At 37.5% G+C, this 24,384-nt stretch overlaps 1 protein-coding gene across 4 annotated transcripts in view; it reads left to right on the top strand.

The window, feature by feature from the left end:
* The window catches only part of NUP93 (nucleoporin 93), a 136,506-nt gene that overhangs the window by 97,298 nt on the left and 14,824 nt on the right, over positions 1 to 24,384 (top strand). For 3 of the 4 annotated variants that reach the window (XM_020965598.2, XM_020965600.2, XM_020965601.2), the window contains 10 exons: positions 4,135 to 4,263; positions 10,221 to 10,259; positions 11,806 to 11,880; positions 13,817 to 13,906; positions 15,322 to 15,461; positions 18,208 to 18,340; positions 20,858 to 21,015; positions 22,483 to 22,648; positions 23,024 to 23,117; positions 23,850 to 24,041. In XM_020965598.2, the coding sequence (XP_020821257.1) occupies positions 4,135 to 4,263; positions 10,221 to 10,259; positions 11,806 to 11,880; positions 13,817 to 13,906; positions 15,322 to 15,461; positions 18,208 to 18,340; positions 20,858 to 21,015; positions 22,483 to 22,648; positions 23,024 to 23,117; positions 23,850 to 24,041 (1,216 nt within the window). The remainder of the gene's footprint in view (positions 1 to 4,134; positions 4,264 to 10,220; positions 10,260 to 11,805; positions 11,881 to 13,816; positions 13,907 to 15,321; positions 15,462 to 18,207; positions 18,341 to 20,857; positions 21,016 to 22,482; positions 22,649 to 23,023; positions 23,118 to 23,849; positions 24,042 to 24,384) is intronic. The other variant, XM_020965599.2, reaches the window with a different exon arrangement.

The following is a 24,384-nucleotide window of genomic DNA, read 5'->3' as shown; positions in this document are numbered from 1 at the left end:
CTATGGCAACCTTCCAATATCTCTTTCTCTTTCTTTCTTGGGCTTTTTTTCCACTTGTTTCTGCTAGTCTAACCCTCGTCCTTCACCTCATGCTTCTATTTCCCCCATCTCCTCTCTCATTAATGGTGGTATCAGTGAAACTTCTAGCTATCTCATTATCACCTCTCGTTGATATTCTTGTAAAGAATAAGGATTCACAGAGGATATAAAAGATGGGTTAGATTAGGGCATATGTGTGAGTGATCTTGTGGTTATCCCCTGAATTAGATATACTGTTATCTTTGATGTAACTAGAATTGGGGGGTTTCTAATGGACAGGCAGGGAAGCAAAAGGTGAGAGAAGTTATTTTATTGATAGTTGAAAGTTTCTTAAATGAAGTTCCTTGTCATTTTCACACAAATTGCTTAGTGGAACTATAATAACATTACATCTAAGTTGTAAGATTGTGAGCTGTCTTTCTTAGTCATGTGTAAGGATCTGGAAAGTTCAGTGGCCTGTTTTTAAAATTTTAGGGAATTTTAGTTGTTTTAGGAAAAGCAAAAGATCTTGACATTTGGGGTTTTGTTAGGATCAGTTTTCTACAGCCTTTGTCCCATATATGACCTTGAGGTTTCCCATTTTCTTCTTGATAGATTTCTCTTTGGAATAATAGATTCCCTTCATTATCAATGTGTGTTTTCTACTTAATCAAGATTCACAGTTTGGGTACGAAAGAAATTTCCTAAATTAGGACAGCTTTGCCATTTTTTTAATTAGCCAAAAAATTACGTTTTAAGTGAGTACCCTTAATAAACTCTTAATCAACTTTCCTGTTCTTTCCTGGCTTTCCTCCAACCTATCCAGCTGTTCCTTCTCAGTTTCTTTTGATGGATCTTCATCGAGATCATGCCCCCTAAAGGTAGTTGTCTCCCCAGGCTCTGTCCTGGGCCTTCTTTTCTCCCTCTATACTGTTTTGCTTGGTGATCTCAATCAGCTCCTGTGGATTCGGTTAGCATCTCTATGCTGATGGTTCTCAGATCTACTTTTCCTGTCCTAAACTCCAATTTTTAATCTCCAAATTGTTTATTAGACTTCTCAAACTAGATGTTATATACATAACTTAAGCTTGCCTAAGAATTCAGTATCTTCCCCCCCCACCAGGCCCTCCTTTCTTCTCAGTTTCCCTTTTACACTCAAGGGCACCCCTATTTTCCCAGTTCACCTAGATTTACAACCTCAGCTCCCCACCCCCCAAACTGCTTCCAGATCTTGTCACTTCTTCCTTCGCAACAGCTCTCATACACGTCCCTTCTTTCCTCTCATGCTGCTGCCCCCAGTGTAGACCCTCATCTCCTCACACCTGAACTGTATCCCCCTTGAGTCTTTCTCCTCTCAGCTGTTAAATTAATTTTCCTCATGCTTAGGTCTGATCATGTGTTTCTCTTCCCCCTTTTCTACCCCCCTTGCCTAGTCAATAAATCCAAGTGGATCCCTGTTATCTCCAGGATCAAATATAAAACCCTATGGCTTTTGGCTTTTAAAGCTGGCCCTTTTCAGTCTCTTTTGTTTTGATCCCTTCCATGTCCTCTACAAAGCAGTGACACTGGCTATTCCTCATATAGCACACTCCAGCTCCTAACTCTGTGCCTTTTCATTGGTTGCTCCTTTTTCCCAAAATGTTCTCCCTCCTCACCTCTACCTCTTAACGAGGGGGCCCAGTGGATAGAGCACTGGGCCTAGAATCAGGAAGACCTAAGTTCAAATCCTGCCCCAAACACTTACTAACTGTACGGCCCTGGAAATGTCACTTAACCTCTGTCTGCCTCAGTTTCCTCAACTGTAAAAAGGGTGTAATAATAGCACCTACCTCCCAGTGTTGTTGTGAGATTCAAATGAGATAATGTCTGTAAAATGCTTAGCACATAGCAGGCACTTAAAAAATACTTGTTTCCTTCACCTCTTCCTAGGTTTCCTGATTTCCCTTAAGACTTAACTCAAATCCTACCTTTTTTAAGAGGACTTTTTCTTGTCTTCTCTCCTTCCTACCCCATTAGTCCCCTCCCCATGAGATTGTTTCCTTTTTACACTGTATATATTTTATGTGTATATATTTATTTATAAATTGTCTCCCCCATTAGAATGTCAGCTTCTTGAGGGAAGGGGCTATGTTTTTGCTTTTTTTTTAATCCTCTGGCGCACGATAAGCACTTCATAAATGCTTGTTGACTGGCTGATTGAAGGATTCTTGTTGACCAGCAGACTGAGAAACAGGATGAGCACCTACCTATCTCTTTTAATGAGCCGGACATCCATCAAAGACCAGAAGTGCCACACCATTAGCTATTTTTTATGAATGTTAATAGCAAATTTCAAAAACCGTACAGCGTACCCCCTCTTTGAGCTCCCTCCTGTTAAGGCTCACCCAATATCACTCTTTACTGGAGATCTGTGCAAAGTGAGGTTCAGAGTCAAGGACGCTTTAGGCTTGGCTCCTGGATTGATAGGGATCTCTTGTGAATCAAATGGGAATTGTACAGTCTTACAGACTGCATCTATGGCAGTTGCTCATGCCTCAAAACAATCTCTCCATTGAAATCAGTGTGCTTCCTCAATAGCTGTACTCGTTTGGGCAAAGATCATTGTAGGGGAAATGTTCATCATTGTAACTTGTCACCCAGGTTGCTGCCTTTCTCTTAGTGCAAAACAACTAAATAGGAGCCTGATTTTTCAGTTTGTGATTATAGTTTTTTCTTTGTCTGTAGCAGATTGATTTGAAGTCATATTCACTAATTCTTATATAAGTAGATCAAAATCAGGCTTGTAATATTCCCCAAGCTTCTTCTTTTTTAGTTTGTGTTGTCTTTCTCCTTTTCACATTTTGACAAATAGTGAACCAAAACTAAACTTCGTAGTAAAGGTAGGATAATCAGTATGCTTGATAGCCTCACAAAAGCTCATGTATAAATATATTATCAGTATAAATTATCTATGTTGCCAAAAATTAAAGCAGGCATTACTAACAATCATTCCCTTGGTGCTGCCTAATTAGATGCCATTCTGATTCTAAATGAAATAGCTTTTTGAAAAGTGTATTTAAGCTGATAGGAAACCTGGTCTGCCAATTAGAAAATAATAGGTTGAATGCTCATGGTACAGTATGTTCTCTGTAAGTGCTTTAATTTCCCCTTAGTGTTTATCTTTTCCTTCTTTGTGCCTGTGCTTTTTGGCAGGAGAGTTTGCGGTGACACCAACATACAGAGGTATGGTTTGCCAGACATACAGTAGTAAATCTGAGTAGAACATTTAGTAACCCAGTTACAGAATAGTTTCTGTCATGGCTTCACTTTTCCTATGAAAATGCTACTATGTGCCTTAGAAAATCACTCATAATTTTTTTTAGGTTTATGTTTTACCACCTGGTATTCTTAGAATCATAGGCTTTTTGATTAGTGATCATAGAGAGTTGGAAGGGACTTCAGAGGTTATCTAGCCCAACACCTTCATTTTAGAGATGAGGAATTGAGGCACAGAGAGTTAAAGTGACTTGTTCAAGGACACACAAGTACCAAAGGGCAGAGTTGAGATTTGAACGTAGATCATCTGTCTCTAAAACCAACCAATGCCTAGGATGTAAATGGGTGAAATGGATAGGGAAGGAAAAAAGGAAAGGAAGGAGAGAGGGAGGGAGGGAAAAAAGAAAAACATTTGAGGAAACTGAGAGAGAAATGTTAAGGTCAGGTGAAACATGCCTTCCCATCTTTTGGCAGAAAAGTGGTGAACTATGGTTGTGGAGCAAGGCGTATGTTTTCTGACGCAGTGAGTGTGTTATGTTCACTTAGTGGCAAAACTAGGACTGTATTGTGGCTTCCAGCCCAGTGCTTCTTCTAATGATTTTCATATCATACAACTGCCTTCATTGCTAATTATGTAAATATGACCATATCCTTCCATTTCATTTGAATTTTTTTCTCTTAAAATCTTCCTTTATAATCATATTTGAAAGCAAATCCTTTTAAGATTTTTAAAGAGAGGTTACCTTCCATTTACTCATGGAGAGACAGTAGCCTGTTTTTGTTTTTAATTTCTTTTGTGCTTTAGAGAAAATTATTTTGTTCTTTCTACACCAGATTCATTAGCATATGTTTCTTTTATAGACCTTTGGTATGGCTGAAGAATATCATCGAGAGTCAATGCTGGTGGAATGGGAACAGGTTAAACAAAGGATTCTCCATACACTGCTTGCTTCAGGAGAAGATCCTCTTGACTTTACACAAGAGAATGAAGTAAGTCTAGTCCACAAGAAATGTGTATGATAGCATCTCATATCAACACTGTTAGAGCTAAAATCAAAGAAATATTTAGCTCAAAATCATTTAGTTACTGTCGGGGTGTGTGTGTGTATTGGGGGGGTGCATATCAAGGGTTTTGAATAGTAATTAAAAATTATTACAGAAGTTTTCATTTTAGGCCTTTAAGAGTTCTTTGTTTGTCTATTTCAAACAAACCTGTGTTGTGTGTGACCAGCATTCTTATCTCCACATTTTTGAGGAAGCAAATACATAGAAGAGGCTGTATAGTCGATATGACTCAGAAATGCTAGCTTCCATTTTGTAGTTCTGACCACTACAGTCTAAGTCAGGGATGCCCAAATGGCAGGTCATTTCATAGTATCTAGCTTGCAGAGTGATTTTATGCAGCAAATAAAGACACCTCGTATCTACAAATCCCTTCCTATCTAAAACTTTTTACTTTCATTTGAACCAGTCCCTCAGTAAAAAGAAGGAAAAAGCTAAAGACATTAGGGAATGGTCCATATACAATCTTAGATCATGTTTTCTTGTCAAATGTTGTTCCAACCAGAACCTTCAGGGAGAAAAAAAGTGTATTAAACTCTATACCAGCCCAGTTTTTTAGTTTTGACTTCTCCACAAAGCTAGGCAAATAACTAGAGCAGTTTACTGTACCATGGACTTCATTTTTTAAAATGGTGTTAATAGGCTGTGGTCTGTAGTGGGATTTGGAAATAATTAAAAGTTGTTAATGAGATGTTCTTTTCTGGTAGCTAATCTCTTAAAAATAGACTAGTCTACTTAGCAGACTATTCTTTAACAACTTGAAGAGTCCCATTGGACAGTAGTTTATTGACACTGGTGATGCACTATATTGTGACCTTCCAGCAGGGTAGATAACATTGCTGTCATCCTAGCACATCACACAAATGCTACTTATTCCAGATTAGCCAAGATAATAACACTTTCTGTCAACATGGACCTCTGCTCACTCTACTATGTCATGAAATCCTTCTGGATTGTAAGAAAGGTAATGTGGCATATAGGCAAAATGTTGTATAGGCCTTCTTTACAGCAATATTTTCCATCTTACTTAAAAAGTCTTTTGCTGTAGACCCCTTTGGAGACACGGATGTTGCTTTTCCCTTTATGTTTAAAATATCATTAGACACAGAGAGAAAAAAGAAAGTAAGTATAATTTTATATCCGAAATATTCTTCCAGTCACGTTGTTCTTAGGAAAGGGGTAGCTAAGATAAGAGCAGTTTTCAGTCAGAAACAGAAATTACTCTTATTTAGGGCAGACCTGATCACCGAAGGAAAATATCAAAATTTGAGTACTTTAATAAAAGAGGATGGTGTATACAAAAAGTGTGGGAGGAGGAAAGGGGAGGAAGAGACATGTGGTAGAATTTGAAATATCCCTCCCTGGCCAAGCTGTTGTATAATTGAAGAGCAAGAGGCCATTCAGTCATATCAGAGGCTGGCAAGTTTTAATAAAGGAAATGCTTCAGTAGCATGAAGTTAATTTGGGAAATTAGTTTCCTCAGGATATCATCAAGAAAAATGGTATAATATGATTGTTAGAGGAAGTTCAGTAATTTTACGTTCATTAATAACTTTTATAGGGTAGTCTGAATAAAAATCTCATGCCTCAGAATTAAAAAAGGATAGCACCTGGTTAAGCACCTCCTATGCTTCTTTGGTTTCAGTATTTGATTATAACAAACTGATTATCTGGAGAGAGCAAAGAAGGGGCATGTCAAAGATTATATTGGCTAGATGACTGTATCTAAATTGTTTTTATCATATATAATAAATATGTCTTTTTTTCTTGAACACTCAATTAGCTTTTCTTCACTTAGATTTGTTCCTATAGCTTAGTGTTTGCTTCTGCTTTTATAGTCAGTGATGAAGACAATAAAATTCCTTCCTCTTCCAAGTTATGAAAAAGCCCAAGAGCAGGTTTATTGCTGTTGTCCTATGATAGACTTCTTTTCAAAATCCTTAAATAGAAAATAAAAATAAAATAATTATAAAATAATTATGCAGCTAGGTGGCACAGTGGATAAAGCACCGGCCCTGGGATTCAGGAGGACCTGGGTTCAAATTCAGCCTCAGACACATAGCACTTACTAGCTGTGTGACCCTGGGCAAGTCACTTAACCCCATTGCCTAGACAAAAAAAAAATAATAATAAAATAATTACAGAATCCTTAAATAGTATCAGTATATCTTTTCAAGAATGTTTTAGATTCTTGAGATTTTTTTTCTAACCTTCCAAAGTACATTAACTGTTAAAATGTTCTTTACCTAACCTTAGGCTTGCGGGTGATTCTTTAGAAATCTGTTTCAGTTAAATGGCATGCACACTGTGAATTGGAGAAAGAATCATAGAGCCTTGGATTTGGGAGGGACTACAGAGGCCATCTAGTCTAACCTATACCAAAAATGACTTCTACCACAATATTCTTGAGAAGTGGTCATTCAGCCTTTGTTCACAGAACAGATACTCCTTGTTCCTGAAGTAGTCAGTTCCACTTTGAGATAGCTAGTTGTTAAAAAAAAAATGTCGTCATATAAAACCTAAATTTGTGTCTCTTTGGTACAGTGGAAATAGCACTGGACTTGGAGTTGGAGGACCTGGGTCAAATACGACTCTTTTACTATCTGTGGAATCTCGGGCAAGTCCTTTAACTTTGTGCCTCGGTTTTTTTAATACGTAAAATTAAGTGGTTGGACTTGATGACTTCTGGGTCACCTTCCAGCTCCAAATCTATGTTCCTGTGATCCACTATTGCTTATACTTCGGCCCTTTGGGACTGGATAGAACAAAATTAAGCACTTTTCCATAATACGGTCCTTCAAATACTTGGAAACCACTATCATGGTTTTTTCTTCTTCAGACTAAATAGCACAATTGGTTCTTTTCGCCAGTCCTCATCTGGCATAATTTCAAGGTCCTTCACCATTCTGGTTGCCCTCCTCTGGATGTGCTCCACCTTTATAAAATATGGCAACCAGACCTGAACTTATTATTCCAGATTGTTCACACTAGGGTAGAATACAGTGGAACTGTCGCCTCTCTCGCCTTGGATGCCGCTGTGTTCTTTTTAATGTAGCCAAAGATCACATTTGCCTATTTGTTTATTGTATCACACTGTTGCCTCATACTGAGCTAGAAGTCACTTAAATCACCAATAGATAATGAATGGTTTATTTCACCTAACCCCATGCTTTGTGTATAGTAAGGGTATTTAATAAATGTCTTTGAATTTATGTACATTGATAATGTAGAAGTTGCTGCAAAAGAAGCAGGCAGATTTGCCTTTGAGCAGGAACTAAGAATCAGTGATTTGAGATGATTCCAAAATCCAGTGAGTGCCTAGTTTAAGATGAGACAAATTAAAGGGACAAAGCTTTAGCCTTTAATACTTTATTTGGTTTAATAAACTAGTCTTTTCAATATATAATAATAATTAGACACAGAGTAGGAAGGGGCCTTAAAGGTCATGTAGTTAAACTCCTCCCCACCACATAGCTACTCAATCCAGTGCTTCTTAAGCTGTGGGTTGTGACCTCATGTGGAGTCTTGAAAGATTTGGCAGCAGTAAAAGGTTTCTGAACGCACAATGACCAAAAATTAATTAAAAATCAAACGTAATGAATTCCATGTGTTTCTGGTGGCAGTTGCCTCTGTTGCATGGTGAAACTTCATTTGTAGCCTTGGTTCTGAACACAAAGCACGCGCATTTGCACTGTGCATACCATCACACCACGCAACACCAGTGAACACTGCCGAAATACAAAAAAGGGTCACGAGTGGAAAAAGTTTAAGAAGCCTTGCTGTCTAATCCACTCCCCCGCCTTTTTTTTTTTAATTTGAGGGAATATATTCCTAGAGCAATTATAACTTGGTCCTAGTCAGACCACTAGTTAGTGGCAAACTTAAAGCTAGAAACCAATTCCCCTGATTTCCCAATCCAAAATGACATTGTAAAAATGGTATTGCTAAGATTTTTTAAAGAAGCTATCTCCTATAGTTTTATAGATAAGATGTCTTACAACTTAACTTATTTTATTTGCTATTTTGTTTAGTGGTATTTTTTTCTTGGGGGATAGGAGGAAGAGAAAAAGGATAAAAAAGCATGACTACTCTATCCTACCTTCAGTCCCTCACCATATTCTATATATTTCTGAGCTCTTTCTTCCTTAGGTTAGCTGTTTTGGTAATTAGGTCAGCTTTGACAGTTTATACACATTTCCTCATTGCCTGAAGATTCTGTTTTCAACTTTGACCTCAAGCTTTCCATTTATCTCATAGTTTGGCACTTCCCTTCTGTCTTTACGAAAGAATGCTGCCTGTGCCTGCCTTTTCTAGTATATGTCTCCCTTTTCCTGTCATTCTCTTCTGTGCCTCATTCAGGCACCACTGCCGTGAAATCCAGCAACATTGATGGTATTTGGAGCCATTATTCCTAGTCAGTATGTTAGCACTCACCGCCAAACCATCAAGCAGCCCTTTATTTGGAATTTTGACAAAAGTGTGCCCAGTTCCACTGCTGAGGAATATTCTTCTACACATCCTGTTGATGAATAGTGCATTTTATGTGTATGGAGCCTGGTACACAAGTGGAAAGGAAAGCTTATCTAAGGGCAAATGAAAGAGAAATACTTTGGAAAACAAGAACATTAGGCAAAATTAATTTAAATGGAAATGTGAAGCCAGAAACACAACTACTTTTTAAATGAGTAATTTCTTAAATTAGATTTTTTTTTAGCACTAGAAAACACATCTTATTGTTATTCAGCAATATTTAACTAAAACAGGCACATATGTTTTAGCAGATAATAATCACAAACCAAATAAATACCATTCTCTTTGTGTGCTTCCCTCCCACCCCTCACCCCCCCATCCCATTTTGGTTTTTTACTAGCACTCACTATTTTAGGAGATGATGGCACCTTTTGAGTATAACTTTCAGATACTTTTTCACATTCCCTTTTGTAGCAGAGCATCTGAACTTAGTCTGACATACATTACATTTATTTTTGACCCCTCTTTCCCTCCCTCCCACCATGTTTTAGTCTTGTATATGTAATATGTAATTAATGCCAGTTGTTCAAAGCATCCAACCCCCATTGTTACTGAATTGCAAACATTATTGACAGATTCTTAAATTAAAATGCGTAGTCTCCAGATTCCAACAGATTGAGACTAATCTGGAAAATTTCACATTGTTTATAGAACAGTTATGAAAATCAGTGTAGCTTAAAATTACTCGAGGCAGACATGAAATTGAACTCCAGAGAGAATAAAAAATGTAGGGACCAAGTTTTCTGTTATTAGGCATTTTTGTGGTGGGAAAATGAGATAAGATGGACATTTCTAACATAGAAAGATCATAAGACTATGTAGGTCATGTCTTTACAGTATTCTTCTCTCCATCGTTTTTTAGTGCAAGACTCATTTCTAGGGAACATTTTTTTAAAAATCTAAACTTTTTGCAGTTTTCAATGCCCTGTGATAATATTCTTTGGACATTTACCCTATATGATTGTCATCTTGAAACATTTTGAATTTTATCTTAAATAAATCCTCATTTTGTAAAATAAATATTTAAAGGTCTATGATTTACTAGAATTAGAGGATATTAGAGTTCGAAGGGGAAATAGAAGTTTAGAGGAATACATTGACCAAGGTCACATAGTTGGTTAGAGGAAAAGCCAGGCCTAGAACTCGGATTTCCATTACGTAATGTTGCCTTTGAATTTAATCTTTTTGTGACTCCAAAGTCATATGTTCACCCTTGTTTTCTTTAAGCAAAATCACCATGGTTTTAGGGTTTTGGTTTTTTTTGAAGAAATAATTTTTCATGAGGCCATTTTTTCCACAATAAAATCATTATTAATCATTTTCTTCAAATCTCTCAATTGTATTTTCGTTCTTAGTTTGCCTTTGAGGTACTTCCTTCAGTCAGCACTTCTATGGTAGGTCTGGGTTTTTAACTGCGTAGCAAATTGCATATAATGTCCACTATGATTCTTTCATCTCATGTATTTGTTTCTCAGCATTAAATACTACTTCATTTTTTATACCATTTTCTGAACTCCTTCTTTTCATTTTTCTGTTTCTTTACTGTATTAGCAAAGATAATTTACTTGAAGCATTCACTGTCTGTGTGTTCTTGGTTGTAACACGACCTTGCTGAAATAATTTTCAGCATAAAAATATTCCAATTCAGATGGGGGTGGGGGTGGGGAAGGGAGGAAGAATTGTGTAGTGAAGGAGTTTTTTGTTTGTCTGTTTGAATAGCTTGCCAGAAATACACTTTTTAATTACAGATTCTAGTATGTACTTTTCAGCTAGTCAGACACTCATTATTAAAAGTAACAGCCACAGTGATATTTTAAAATCCTTTAAAATGGCAAAGGGGAAAAAATATTGTGATTCACAGATGGAAGCTTTGTTTTTGTAACAATCCCAAATCACACAACTTCCTATGATTTCTGTGTCCAAGTAAAACTCGTTCAGTAAATGATGATAGTTGTCTAAATGCAGAATTACCTGGAATAGCTGTGTAGTTTATCTAAAGCAGTCCAGGGAGAGCTTGCATAGTAGTAGTTCTTCCTTCACATCTGTTTCCCAGGAAACCTGCCTCAGCAGCTGCTTTGTTCTCAAGAACAAAGCATTCGTTATTTTTGAGAGGGCTCAAGGAATTTTGCCTTTGCTTTTGGTTCAGTATGGACGTTATTGTACTTAAAATATATAAATAACAGTTCTGATAGGCATTATTTTGATAATTGTTCATATGAAGAGTCATATATAATGTTTAGTAAATTAAGCTTTTTATAGTTAGGAAAAATGACTTCTGTGTATTTAACTTTTCATATGTCTTAGTCTCCTGACTAGTTTGTAAGATTTCTGAAGGCAAGGATTATATTTTATTTCTTTGTGTTCCCCACAATGACCAACACAGTGCTATGGATATATGGTAGACATCCAGTACCCAAATTGGACTGATTTAATATATCATAATTTTTTTAAGCATCTGAGTGCCAAAAAATGAACCGGCAACCACTGTCTTATGTAACGCATAGATTAGAACTATGTCTGAATATTGCTGCTTCATAAACCTTGTCTGACTGTCTTAACGTAAGTGATGATGTTAGCATAAACAGAAAGACTTAAGCTTTATTATAGACGCAAGGGAAAAGATGCCTATTGAGGGAGGATTGCTTGAGGTCTAAACAGAAAGTTTGAAATAGTCTTGGAAAAGAAAAAAAAAGTTTGAAATAGTCTCAGAAATACCAGCGAAGATACTAATAAAGCTGACAGAGCTTTCTGCCCTTTTCAAGACAATCAAGTGCTATGTGACCTCATAACATAGGCAAGGAGAATTATCTTTTATCTAAACTCCCTAAAGCCATCCTTTGGGGGAAGGAGGGAGCAAAAAAACATCACAAATATGTACTTTTTAATGTCATATTTTAATTTGGTGCCCTTAACTAATTATTAATGTGTTTTGACCTATAGCCAAGTTACATCAGTGATTTGGGACCCCCAGGCCGAAGCTCTCTAGATAGCATTGAAATGGCTTATGCCCGACAGGTAAGTCTGATGGCAATTGTTTTCATTGGCAAACAAATTATTTTAAAATATCTTATCTGGGAAAGGTAGCCTGGAATAGAGATCTGGCCTTGTGTAAGGATGCTAACTATCCAACTGGCTGGTGTAACCCTGCTTGGTGTCACACATAATAGAGCAGGTGCCAGCATACATTGGTGAGGGGTTTTCTTCACTGAATGTTTTACGAATTAAAAATAGTTCTAGGTTCTCCCCCCTCAACTTCCAAACTTTTTAAATCTCGAAAAACAAAGTTTGAAATCTAAGGAGTGTGTCAGAGAGGATGTTTCATGTTAAAACAAATACAGGAAGAAAATAAGATTAGGAAAAATGACTGTGGATGTTGTTTTTTGTTTTTAAATCGGAAAATGGGTCAGTCTTTTATTAAATAAAATTTAAATAATTGAGAATCTTGCCAAACTTTCAAGGCCCAGCTCAGTTCTTATTAATAATAATAATAGTAGCTAACATTTATATAGCTCCTGCTATTTGCTAGGCATTATGTTAAGCACTTTACAAATATTATTTCATTTGATCCTCACAACAACCTTGAGAGATAGATGTTATTATTATCCCCATTTTACAGTTAAAGAAACTGAGGTAAACAGGTTATGTTGCCAACAGTCACGTGGTTAATAAGTGTCTAGGGCTAGATTTGAATTCATATCTTCCTGATTTCAGACTCAGTACTCTACCTGCTCTGAACTCATAGCCATTCATTTGGCTAAATAATTGTATCAAATATAGTTTTAAAAGAATGTCTCTGTTTTCATTACCCAGAAAACTAGATTGATGATCTACACTTGACAGAGTGAATGTGGTTACTAAATCTGTATTCAGTAAAAATATTAAATCAAGATGCACAAGAAATTTGGAGGCTTTGCTTAATGAATTTTCTGAACAACTAACAGCTAACCAGAAATTCTCTTTTGTTTCAATAAAAGCTATCAGTAAATATTACATAACTTACTATTCAAAATGAAAATTTCCCCAAAATTCTGGTTATGGTCAAGAGAATACATTCATTTACTTGATTACTATTGCTGACTTGAAAAACGTCTAAATCAACAATGATGATATTATAGTTTTAAAAAGTCTTACCTTCCATGGTTTTCACTTCCAAGTTAATTTCCAAGAACATGTGAAAACAATTTTTGAAGCATTAAGAAAACATTTAGAAATATTTTTTAAAAAATACAATCCTTATCATTGTTACTTGAGGTCTTGGTCTTTTTGATGACGTCCAGAGGAAGCCAAGTTCTCACACATATTTAGTGTGAGATATTCTTTATTCCCAGACAGTTGCATCTAAAGCATAAGGATTTCCTCCAGAATAAGTGTGTGTTCCAAGTTTAGAGCAGTGATCATTGTAACATAACAGGATGGTCCACATAACATTGCCCACTTGGCTTGGGCTTGTTAACAACATTATGTGTCTGGCCTAGAAGGAAGAAAGCTAAAAGATTTTTGCTGCTGCTTTCTGGATAAGCCTCCCTTCTGGTTAGCAGATGGTAGCAGTGGGACACATTTCTCCAATCCCTATCCTCTCCTTTGATTCCTATCAACTGGGACCAAAGGATGGCTGAGCATAGGAGCCATGGGGTTGCCCATTGTGTTCATCTCCCTCATTTCCCCTCTTTCCTCTGTGCTCCTACTGTTCAGTTGGTGGGTGGTGGCGGGATGTCAAGTGGCCTTGGTGTGTCTCGGTGCTGCTGCTTATCAGCTCAGACATGAAACTGGGAAGCTGGCCATGAGAAATTCTTCTTTAAGCTGTGTTTAACTTGGCTGCCCTGAGTTACAAAACTTGAATGAAGCTTCCTTTGGCCATTATTTGAAAATTACTTTAGATTTGGCCTGGAAGGTTCTTTTAAAAAGGAAAAAATATAAACAACATTGCTTACTTTGCTTTTGATAATTTCAGATTTATATTTATAATGAGAAGATAGTGAATGGACATCTGCAGCCTAACCTGGTGGACCTCTGTGCTGCTGTTGCAGAAATGGATGATAAGGTACTGACAAAAGTGTTAGCATAAGCAGAAATTTATAATCTTGTTTTTTAGATGTGATTAGTAACTTGCTGATTTGGCTGAAATCTACTGATAATACATTATATTTCTTGGGTTCGAAAATAGCTTTCAAAGGTTTTCTTTAGCATTTCGTAGTGAAGATTAGTGTGTTGTAGTTCTGTTTTTGCTTTTCTTTTAAGCTGTTTAGAGATGACCTGCATGGATTCTTTACTGCAATTGTTGCATTTTGTTTTGAAGTCAGTTAGTACTTTCTGTTTTGCCATATAGCTTTCTGACACTTGTGTTAGGCAATTTGACATGGAGCTATCACAGTTCTTGGGTTTTGGTAGGCTTACTAAACTTGATTCAAGTGATGGATAGCCTGGTAAATGTTTTCTCAATTTCTCTCTGCTACTACTACTATTCTACCTTCCTTTTCCTACCTACCTTAATCCCTCTCTTTTTTCTCAGGCATCCCCTTCATCCCCACCTTTCCCCACTCCCTCCCCCCCCAAAAAAAAGACTGGAGGATAAGCTAGAACCAAACATACATCTACAGTATACATATATTTTTAAAGATATAAATATGATTTCCTCTTTCTTTCCTTCCTTTGAAACAAAGTGTTAATCTGCTTGTGTGTGGTTGATATTATCATAAAGATATTATCTCTAACTTTAAAATTCCACTAAACTTTTTTACAGTGGAAATTTGCCAAATGCTGAAAGAGATGTTTTTAGGAAAGATTTAAAGACAGGAAGATACTCCGGGAGAGGGAATGTGTGGGCAGCACAAAGGAGAGAATGACAGGCCTCCTTTAATTGTAGGTCGTAGGGGAAGACTCTTTGGGAAGGGGGTGACTGAGTAGGGGGAGGAGGTTGCTGTGTAATCCAATGGTTAGAGCAACAGTCCATGGTGACTCCCTAGGAGGACAAAATACATATTATTTAGGTTAAAACTTTTATTTTAGCCCTTGCAAAATCTAAGTGACCTTGTAAGGACTGAATCGTAGCTACCTGAATTTTCAAACTCCTAGAGCTTTGAACAATCACAAATTTATTCATGCTCTCTTAATAGATAACCCACTGAGATTCAGTGTTCTTGTTACTTTTAAGGCCTCTTAATTATGGAGGTGGCAAGTCAGACAAAGTGAATAATTGATCCAAAAACTAGTTCTGTTTGTTAGCTCACTGGAGAATTGAGCTCAAAAGCCCTTAAAACTGGACAAAGGTAAATGTTATACATCAGAGCAAGCCAAGATAAAGACCAGTGGCTCTTCAGCAGACTAAATTAACCTATTTCCCATTTCTTTTAAATTATATTCAAGAATTTTTTTCTGAGAGAAAAAAAGGCCATGTAAACCTTAATGACTTCTTTATTACTTGCAGCATTTCCTTCTGATTTTGTTGTTTTTGTGTAGAATATTTCAGATATGTGGGCAATGGTGAAACAAATGACAGATGTGTTGTTGGCCCCTGCAACAGATGCACTGAAAAGTCGAAGGAGCATGGAGGTACGAATGGAATTTGTAAGGCAGGCTTTACGTTACCTCGAGCAAAGGTAAGCTGGAGCCAACCAAATGAGCTTTTAAGATCCTTTGTAATTGAAAGTTTTAAATGTATATGTAATCTTCATATGGAATGCTTTATAGATGTGACTGGTTGTAATTTGGAGTAAATGAGGCTAAAAGACATTATGTTGTTGTCAGAAGTGGCTATGTACTTGGGCATCATTCTGTGATACGAAATTGCACTAGTAAAATCATATGGTATATAGAGAGGCTGTTAGAACACATCTATTTCTTTCTTATTTCTTTTCTTTGCCTTTGGTTCCCCCCCCCTCCCCGTTACAGTGGAGAGATACTTTGATTGTTATATTGTAATGCCTTGGATCAAAGTCCCATTTCCTAGTATGGTTCCACCTGCCCTCTTTATGCCTGCTTGTGCTCTTACAGCATTTTAATTAGACTGCTAACCCCAGCAATTTTATTGCCTTCAAACCATCGACAGGCCTGTGTACCCCTACTAAATCCCTCTTTAATCTTAATTTTCCTTTTGGCTACATCCAGTTAATCCCTGTGAGTCCACAATCCACATTTGATGTGCTGATTTCTTCCCTGCTGTTAATGCCAGTGGTTTGTACTAAGGTTTCTGTGCCACCTCCACAGCAACTTGAGTCAGTCATTTAGAGGGATTACGGTTGTGCTTTTGTCCCTTTACAATTGTCCACTCCATTAATGGGAGGTTGTGCCATTCATCCTTCATTGAGGACATTCAATTCAGTTCTGAATTAGCCAGCAGGGGTTGCCATAAGTGTTGCAACAAATCCTCTTTATTTCAGAGAGAGAGCACTGTGCTTCTCCCTGCTGGCTCAAGAAGAGAAGGCTGCTGAGTTGAATACCCTTGCAAAATTGCAACACTTTGCCACCAGGCCATGTAGGCTGGTGGCTGCTGCCTTATAGTATTGTTTTCAGTGCATCCACTCTTATAAAATGATATCCTATTAAGAAGTCATAATATTTTCCTGTGTAGAGCTGTTCTTTAATTCAGAGGCATTATAGCATCTTACTGTTTTTAAAACTAATAATTTATTTGTTATACCCTAGATAAATAAGATAAACACATCCAATGCATTTGATAAAATAGCTATATTCTGGTGTACAGTGCTGCATTTAGCACATTTGTCTAAAATTCCCTGTGACTTTTTGTGTTACAAAGGGTTACTTCAGTCCAAAATCCTTCATTAAGCTGTGATTGATTTTTTTTTAAATATCAGTTTGTTTTAAATATATTTCTTCTCTTTTTCCCCATAATGTTCAGCATAATAATAATAGCTAATAATTGTCTGTTTTGATTGATTCCATACCATCTTGCTATCTAAAATGTATAACTATTAAAATGACTCTGTAGTGATAGATTCAGTATATGAGCAAGGCTTCAGATACAAGGGACTGGGGGATTCAGTTCAAATTAAGTTAAATTTCAAGTGTTGCAATATATTTGTCCTTGAGTCATATGTCTTAATGGATGCTCACAGTATTTGTTTTCTGTGAACTTGCAAAAGGTGATATTAAAGGATTTTATACCAGGCTTATATACGGGGCCTGAAAACTCCTTTCAGAGAGTCTCTCTCGGTGTGTTAGGTGAAGTATCTGGCCACTCTGGCTCTGCCTTTTTACATAGAACCCAAGCCCTTCACAACTGTACTAGGATTCTTTCATCACATATCTACTACTTGTCTAAAAGCTTCTAAAATGGTACCAATCTGTCTCCTTTGGCTTCTGTAGCTTTAATAATGAGATCCTATTTCTCAGTTCCTTTACCTCTTTCTTCCCTTTGCTTTATTGATCTCTTTAATTGAACTGCTTGAAGATACCTGGAAATTGTCCATTCACAATTTCTTTTAAAACTGTATCATTTTACCTAGTAGTTGTTTGATTGTGATCTTGTAAGGAATTTATTCTTACTTCATTATAACCTTTGCAGGACTAATCAAGGCCAGATGAAATATTTAGGATAATAGTACTTTAAAATCAAATACCTAAAATTACAATGGTATGAGTACAATTTTGTGAAATTAATTTTTGTAGTAGATGGCAAAGCAGATTATTTTGGTCAGAACTAGCCAAATACTATTTACTACCCTAAATTAAGGATTTTCTTCAACATTGATTCTCTGCAAAGCACCTTGGGGTATCCTAGAATCCTAGAATTTCAGCGTAAGAATGAATCCTAGAAATCATCCAGTTTTCTACCAAAACAGAAATCTTTATATATCATTGCTAATAAGTGGGCTTTCAACCTTTGTCTAGGCATTTTCAGTGGTTGGAGGAGGGAGAGTTCATTATTTTATGATGCAGCCCATTTTATATTGAACGGTTCTGATTTTGGAAATTCCTCCTCCTCCTCCTCTTCTTTTTTTTCCCCATAGGCAGTAGGGTTAAGTGACTTTCCCAGGGTCACACAGCTAGTAAATGTCAAGTATCTGAGGCCGGATTTGAACTCAGGTCCTCCTGACGCCAGGGCCAGTGCAATATCCACTGTGCCACCTAGCTGACCCAGTTCTTCTTTATTTTGAGCCACAATCTGTCTTCTTATTATAATTTGCCCTAGTTTTACCCTTTGGAGCAATACAGAACAATTATATTCTATCTTTAAGCATTTAAAGGCAGCATTTGTATCATCCTCTCCTCCCCTCCCAGGATCCATTGTCCTTGATGGTGCCATATTTTCAGTGACATTTCATTAACAAATTTTAAAAAAAGAATATCTTTAACTTTGGGCTGTTTTTAATGACTTTTTCCTAGTTACAAGAATTATACACTTGTTACTGTTTTTGGAAATCTGCATCAAGCCCAGTTGGGTGGTGTTCCTGGAACTTATCAGCTGGTTCGAAGTTTTCTTAACATCAAACTTCCAGCACCTCTTCCAGGACTTCAGGTAACTTAAATTTATTTTATTCTTTCTCCACCCCAGCAACTTCTAATGACTTTACTTTAACTGTATTATGTAATAACCTGTATTTATCTTTTCTATTGTTACTTTGGTAAGATTGAAGGGAAAAACAAAAGAATACCTGGTGTTTTAGGGAACGAAGTCTTTTTAAAAACATGTCTTAAAGTTCCCAAATACATTTTAACATATTTAACTTTTTCATAAAGCAGTTATTCATTCAAGTTTATTTTTTTTTAAAGTTAATTTAGGTGTTAGACCTCATAAAACACTCAAGAAGTTCATACTTCTCTCTATCTTACACATTCCAGCCAAGTTTGGAGTTTTAGACTTGACATGGACCTAAGATATTCCGCAAAATGCTAATGTTTCCCCACACCATCCCAGAGCCAAAAAGAAACAGATTAGCTCAGAGTGCAGTAGTTTCCAAGTGGTTGATTGTAATCCCCACTGTAGGTAAGCATAAGATTTTAGAGCTCAAACGAAGATTAAGGACACTTAACCCAAGCTCTTCCCCTCTCCCCACCTCCCATGTTACCACTGAAGAAAATGAGGCCTAAAAAATTAGACAATAGTTTGTGCAGAATGGCAGTGGTAGAACCTAGGTCTTCTGCTCCATTCCAGTGAGGAATATGTGACCAGAAGCACATACAGTGCTAGAGGTTACCAGTATGATTTAACCAGTCACCCACTCTGCCTATTCATGATTCACCAGTAGTAATTCTTATCAGTGCCCCTCACCTAATAGCCTTGGACTTGCCTTTTAGCACATGCCAAATATCACCCCCCAATCATCAGTTGTCAGGCCTACGCCAAGAGGTATTGTAATCTACTAGTTCTCCTCTCTCTCTCTCTCTCTCTCTCTCTCTCTCTCTCTCACTCTCAGTGCTGTTCTTCCTTGCTTTAGTTCTCTGCCTGGTTTTCCCCAATGTTGTACTCATATGACTCTGGGGTAAGATTTATAACAACCACTATCCAAAAGAGCATGCAACTACTTTATTCCAGCTTTACATAGTATCAGAGCATTTGAAGACCCACTGGATATTAATTTGGAATTATACTCCCAAAGCAATTAAACTACATGTACCCTTTGACCCAGTGATCCTACTGAGTATTTCTTCCCAAGGAGGCCCAAACATGGAAGTAAAGGTTTAATATATACCAAAATATTCATAGCAGCACTCTTTGTAGTAACAAAGAACTAGAAACAAAATGAGTGTCCATTAGTTGGAGAATGGCTGAAAAACATTTAGCAGATGAATATAATGAAATATTTTAGTGCAGTAAAGATGATGAATATGAGTAATTCAGAAAAACATGGGAAGATTTATATGAACTGATGTAGAGGGTAATAACAGAACTTAATGACTGCTGTAGTGTAAATGAAAAGATTCCTAAAAGGAAGCCAAAGTCTGAGTAACTGAAACACCAGGGATGACCCTAAAGAACACCATTCCTCCTCATCGCAACAGAGACATGGGGAACTTTAAAGGCAAACTATTTTACACATTGGAGGGGGGAGAGTGGGCATGGTTCAGTCTGGAGATGGGTGAGGGGATTTCTAGGAGTGGCTGTGATAGAAAAACAAATGACATCAATAATTTAAAAAAGAAAGAAAGAATCTATATGCTATTGGCATAGGACCATCAGCCTTATGGGTTTAAATAATGCTGTAAAGAATAATCTTGTGGGGCAGCTAGGTGGCACAGTGGATAGAGCACCAGCCCTGGAGTCAGGAGGACCTGAGTTCAAATCTGGCCTCAGACGCAGAACACTTAGTAGCTGTGTGACCCTGGGCAAGTCACTTAACCTGATTGCCTTACCAAAAGAAAAGCCAAAAAAAAAAAGAAAAATCTTTACTGATAACTCACATGGGCATTGTGCTTTAAGAAGCCTTTTGCTTGGGGGCAGCTAGGTGGTGCAGTGGATAGAGCACCAGCCCTGAAGTCAGGAGGACCTGAGTTCAAATCCAGCCTCAGACCAAACATTTGACACTTACTAGCTCTGTGACCCTGGGCAAGTCACTTAACCCCAATTGCCTAAAAAAAAATTGAAATTAAAAAAAAAAGAAGCCTTTTGCTTGAATCTGTCTACCCATGGAATTGGCAGTGCAAGTAGTTGGATCTTCATTTTAAAGGTTAGGAAACTGAAACTGAGAACAAGTAGCCTGTGGTCACAAACCTTGAATATTTAAATCAGAACTCAAACCCAAGATTTTTGAGTCATTGGTCAGTGGACTTCAGAGATTTTGTTTGTTTTGCATTTAACCCAGAAAAAAAATGTATGTCCAATTAATGTAGGTATGTTTATAAATAGAAAGATGACAAGATTGGATCTCCCCAATATAGACTGTTATATCTCTCATTAGGTTGTAAGTTCCTTGAGAGCAGAGGCTGTTTCTACCTTTTCTTTTTTTTGCCTAGTACATAGTAAGTACATAAGAAATGCTTTTTACCAACTAGGTGCTTTGTGAGTTTCTGTTTTTAAAATATATTCCTTTATTAGGATGGAGAAGTGGAAGGACATCCTGTTTGGGCATTAATTTATTACTGCATGCGTTGTGGGGATTTAGTTGCAGCTTCACAGGTGGTTAATCGAGCCCAACATCAGCTGGGAGAATTTAAAACTTGGTTCCAAGAATACATGCACAACAAGGATAGAAGGTATGTTGAACTAGATAAAGGGGATCCAGAAGGAATTAGGCTGTAGAAATAGAAAGTCCTAGTTATAACTGTAGCCTGCTTTGCCTTTATGTGACTAGAAATAAGCTTCTGGGTTTTTTTTACCAAAAAAAATTTTTTGAACATGGATAAAATAATAATTGACAATGTTAAGTCTGGTTATAACACTGATGTTGAAGGATAGCCTCTACTCAAGTCCCCTGCTACTTCATTGTGGCTTGGAAGTGACCCTGATCCTCAAAGACTGTACAAGTAGAGAGCAAGCTTTGGCAGGTCCTGCAGAATCTCTGTGTGCCTAGCTGCAGCCTGTATATTTGTCATCCTGGGATCAACCTAGTTAAGTTCATTAGGGGGTAGGCCACCAAGTGCTAAATTTTTTTTTAACCCAAGAAGTTCTTGAAGAGCAACTTCCACTGCAGGCAGGGCTTGTGATTCTGCATCAGTATGGAGGAGTACATCCTTTCTGTAGGCTTTGTGTATGGTAGTATATAAGATGTTGGAGAGGAGTATGATTCACTCTTACCGTTAATCTGTGGTTAAGAGAAGTACTTCACAATGAGATTTGTATTCTGTCACATTTTATTTATGAACTACGAGTTGATTATCTAGTCTACTGCCTTCAAAAATATTGTTTGCTATGTTGGCAAGTTGGAGACTAGATAAGAAATAATGTTCAGTAGCATTTCCATATGTCAGTCAAATCAGTTAGTTGAAGAGTTATTTGTTAAATTTCTGGACACTAAGGGAGTGCTAAATGTTGTTACTTATGTTGGTTTTATTAGTGTTTGGTGTATTATCAGTACCTGTCTACCAAAGAATGTTGCCTCTGTGAGAGCAAGATGTTTGATTTTTTCCTTTGTATCCTCATCACCTAGCCCCAAGCCTGCTGTAACATAGATACTTAATAAAGGCTTGTTCAATTGAATGCTGCAGGCCTTCAAGGATTTGTGATTTATGGGTCTGAGTACTCAGGAGACTAATGCAGATTGCATCCCCTCCATGACTTGGAAGACCGTTTAACGAGTTGCTTTGATTTTTGTTGTTGTTGTTGTTGTCACGTGTGCTATGTCATGCCTAGCCTTCTAGTGACAGCCAACTTCAACAAGGCTAGTTCTGGGACAGTAAATGTGCAGACCATCACCAGTCCCATAATTGAAACTATTTCTGCTTTGAAAAGATGAACCAGAAATTGTGCTTCCCCAGCGTAGAATTGGACACCCTTCTAGGACTCCATGTGTTTGTACATTTGTGGGGGCCTAAAAGCACTTTCTCAGAGGTTCTCATTAGATAGCCATGTGAAAAGTTCTGTTTGGACTTTCTTCTAGATTCTCAAAAGCCCTGCTTTATTCTTGTTGAAGTACTCAAGTTGGATCAGTTTGGGGTGTTTTCAAATACTCTCAGGCATTTTCTCATGAGTTTATGTGAATTTGTCTATTTTTAAATCTGTAGGTTGTCCCCTGCCACTGAAAATAAGCTTCGTCTCCACTATCGACGTGCCCTTAGAAACAACACTGACCCTTACAAAAGAGCTGTTTATTGTATCCTTGGCAGATGTGATGTCACTGATAATCAGAGTGAAGTGGCTGATAAAACAGAAGATTACCTTTGGTTAAAGGCAAGTTGCTGCATTGGGGGGGGGAGGTTTGCACACACAAGCATACACGTATATGCCTTGGAAATTATTTAAAACTAGAGGTCGTTTAATTTGCTGTATCTACTTTGTGCCTCTGTGTGGGACATTTAGCTCCTGATGGTAAGGTGCGGAAGGGGCGGGTCATGAGATAATCAGAGAGCTGTGGTGTGCATGATCAGCAGGTATAGCAGATCTGTCTCCTGGTCCATTTTTTATTGCATAATTCCTGACTAACCACAACCATCATAGCAATGGCCAGCTTTGTAATATAGACACAATTGCATAACATTCATTCTCTATGGTATGCCCTGATTTGAGAAGTTTATAAAAATGTATGTATTTCTTTTGGGGATTTAGTTGAATCAAGTATGTTTTGAGGATGATGGCACCAGCTCTCCACAAGACAGACTCACTTTATCACAGTTCCAGAAGCAGTTGTTAGAAGACTATGGTAAGAGTCTTCTTTGAACCCACCTTACTGCTTTCCTGGGCATTTTCTATACTTTCAGTAGCTCGACTTTTGAAGGCTAAAAAAATTTTCCCCGAAGTTCAGTAGCCTTCCTGGTCATTTTCAGAGGCCTCATGTACTTAACTCTGTAATTACAATTTGAGTGACCTCGTTGTTCTGTAGACTAGTAGCCACATTGTAAGAATCTTATATCCTGAGCGATTATTTCTTTGAGCGACTTTGGTCATGGTACTACTTTATTGGACAATATATAGGATGCCCTTAGCTGATCCTCTCTCCTACATCTCGATCATAACTTGAGAAGCCTGCCCTGGATGAGTCTAAAGGTTACACTGAGGCCTCTTTGAACCTTTCCCACCTTTCCCTTCTCTCTTTGCTGAACAAGCCTTGTTAAGCAAGAAAAGACACATGATTCCTTTTGGAAGTATTTGGAAGGTATGTCAGGAGGGGAAGTTTTTTATCTGTGCTCCCTCCTGGGTGGTTTCTGTGACTCTAATGCCAGCTCCATTTGCTTGTCACTTCCCAAGTACAGAAAACATTGTTAATATCCCAGCTCATCAACTCATTATAGCTAGGCCATCTTGTTAACTGAGGTATTCTCCAGCAAACTGAATTAGAATACTTTGTCATAGTTATTTGCAGTTACATGGGGTAAAATTCTTTGAAAAAGCAACTTCTTTAAGAATGGCTCTCTCTAACTCCATGTCTTTCCAGGGGAATCCCACTTTGCTGTCAACCAGCAGCCTTTTCTCTACTTCCAAGTGCTCTTCCTGACAGCACAGTTTGAAGCTGCAATTGCTTTTCTCTTCCGTGTGGAGCGCCTGCGCTGCCACGCTGTTCATGTAGCACTGGTGCTCTTTGAGCTGAAGCTTCTCTTGAAATCATCTGGCCAGAGTGCACAGCTCTGTAAGTACCATTGCATTGGGATGTAAAGGGAAGAGAAGCAGTTTCTGGATCATTGTTAACTCCCATTGATGTCACTAGTAAGAGCATCACTGTATCCACCCTGTCTCTTTTATGGGACCCTTGGATGATTTTAATTTCGGTGTTTCCCCTAGCATTCATATAACATTTTATACTTATAAACTTTTTTACATGTTATTAGCACTAAACATAATAGTTTGTGTTCTTATACATGTACCACATTATGATGTAAATTGTTTATCTGTGCTTATCTTCTAGACTACAAGTCCTTTGAGGGCAATGGTCATATCTGAGGTATCTTTTAGGTCCTTGAATGCCTGTCACC

This window comes from Phascolarctos cinereus, unplaced genomic scaffold (assembly GCF_003287225.1).
Source record: "Phascolarctos cinereus isolate Bilbo 61053 unplaced genomic scaffold, phaCin_HiC Scaffold_2;HRSCAF=192, whole genome shotgun sequence".
NCBI classification, from domain to species: domain Eukaryota; kingdom Metazoa; phylum Chordata; class Mammalia; order Diprotodontia; family Phascolarctidae; genus Phascolarctos; species Phascolarctos cinereus.
Note: the sequence above shows the minus strand (reverse complement) of the source record. Positions and strands in the feature narration are given on the sequence as shown.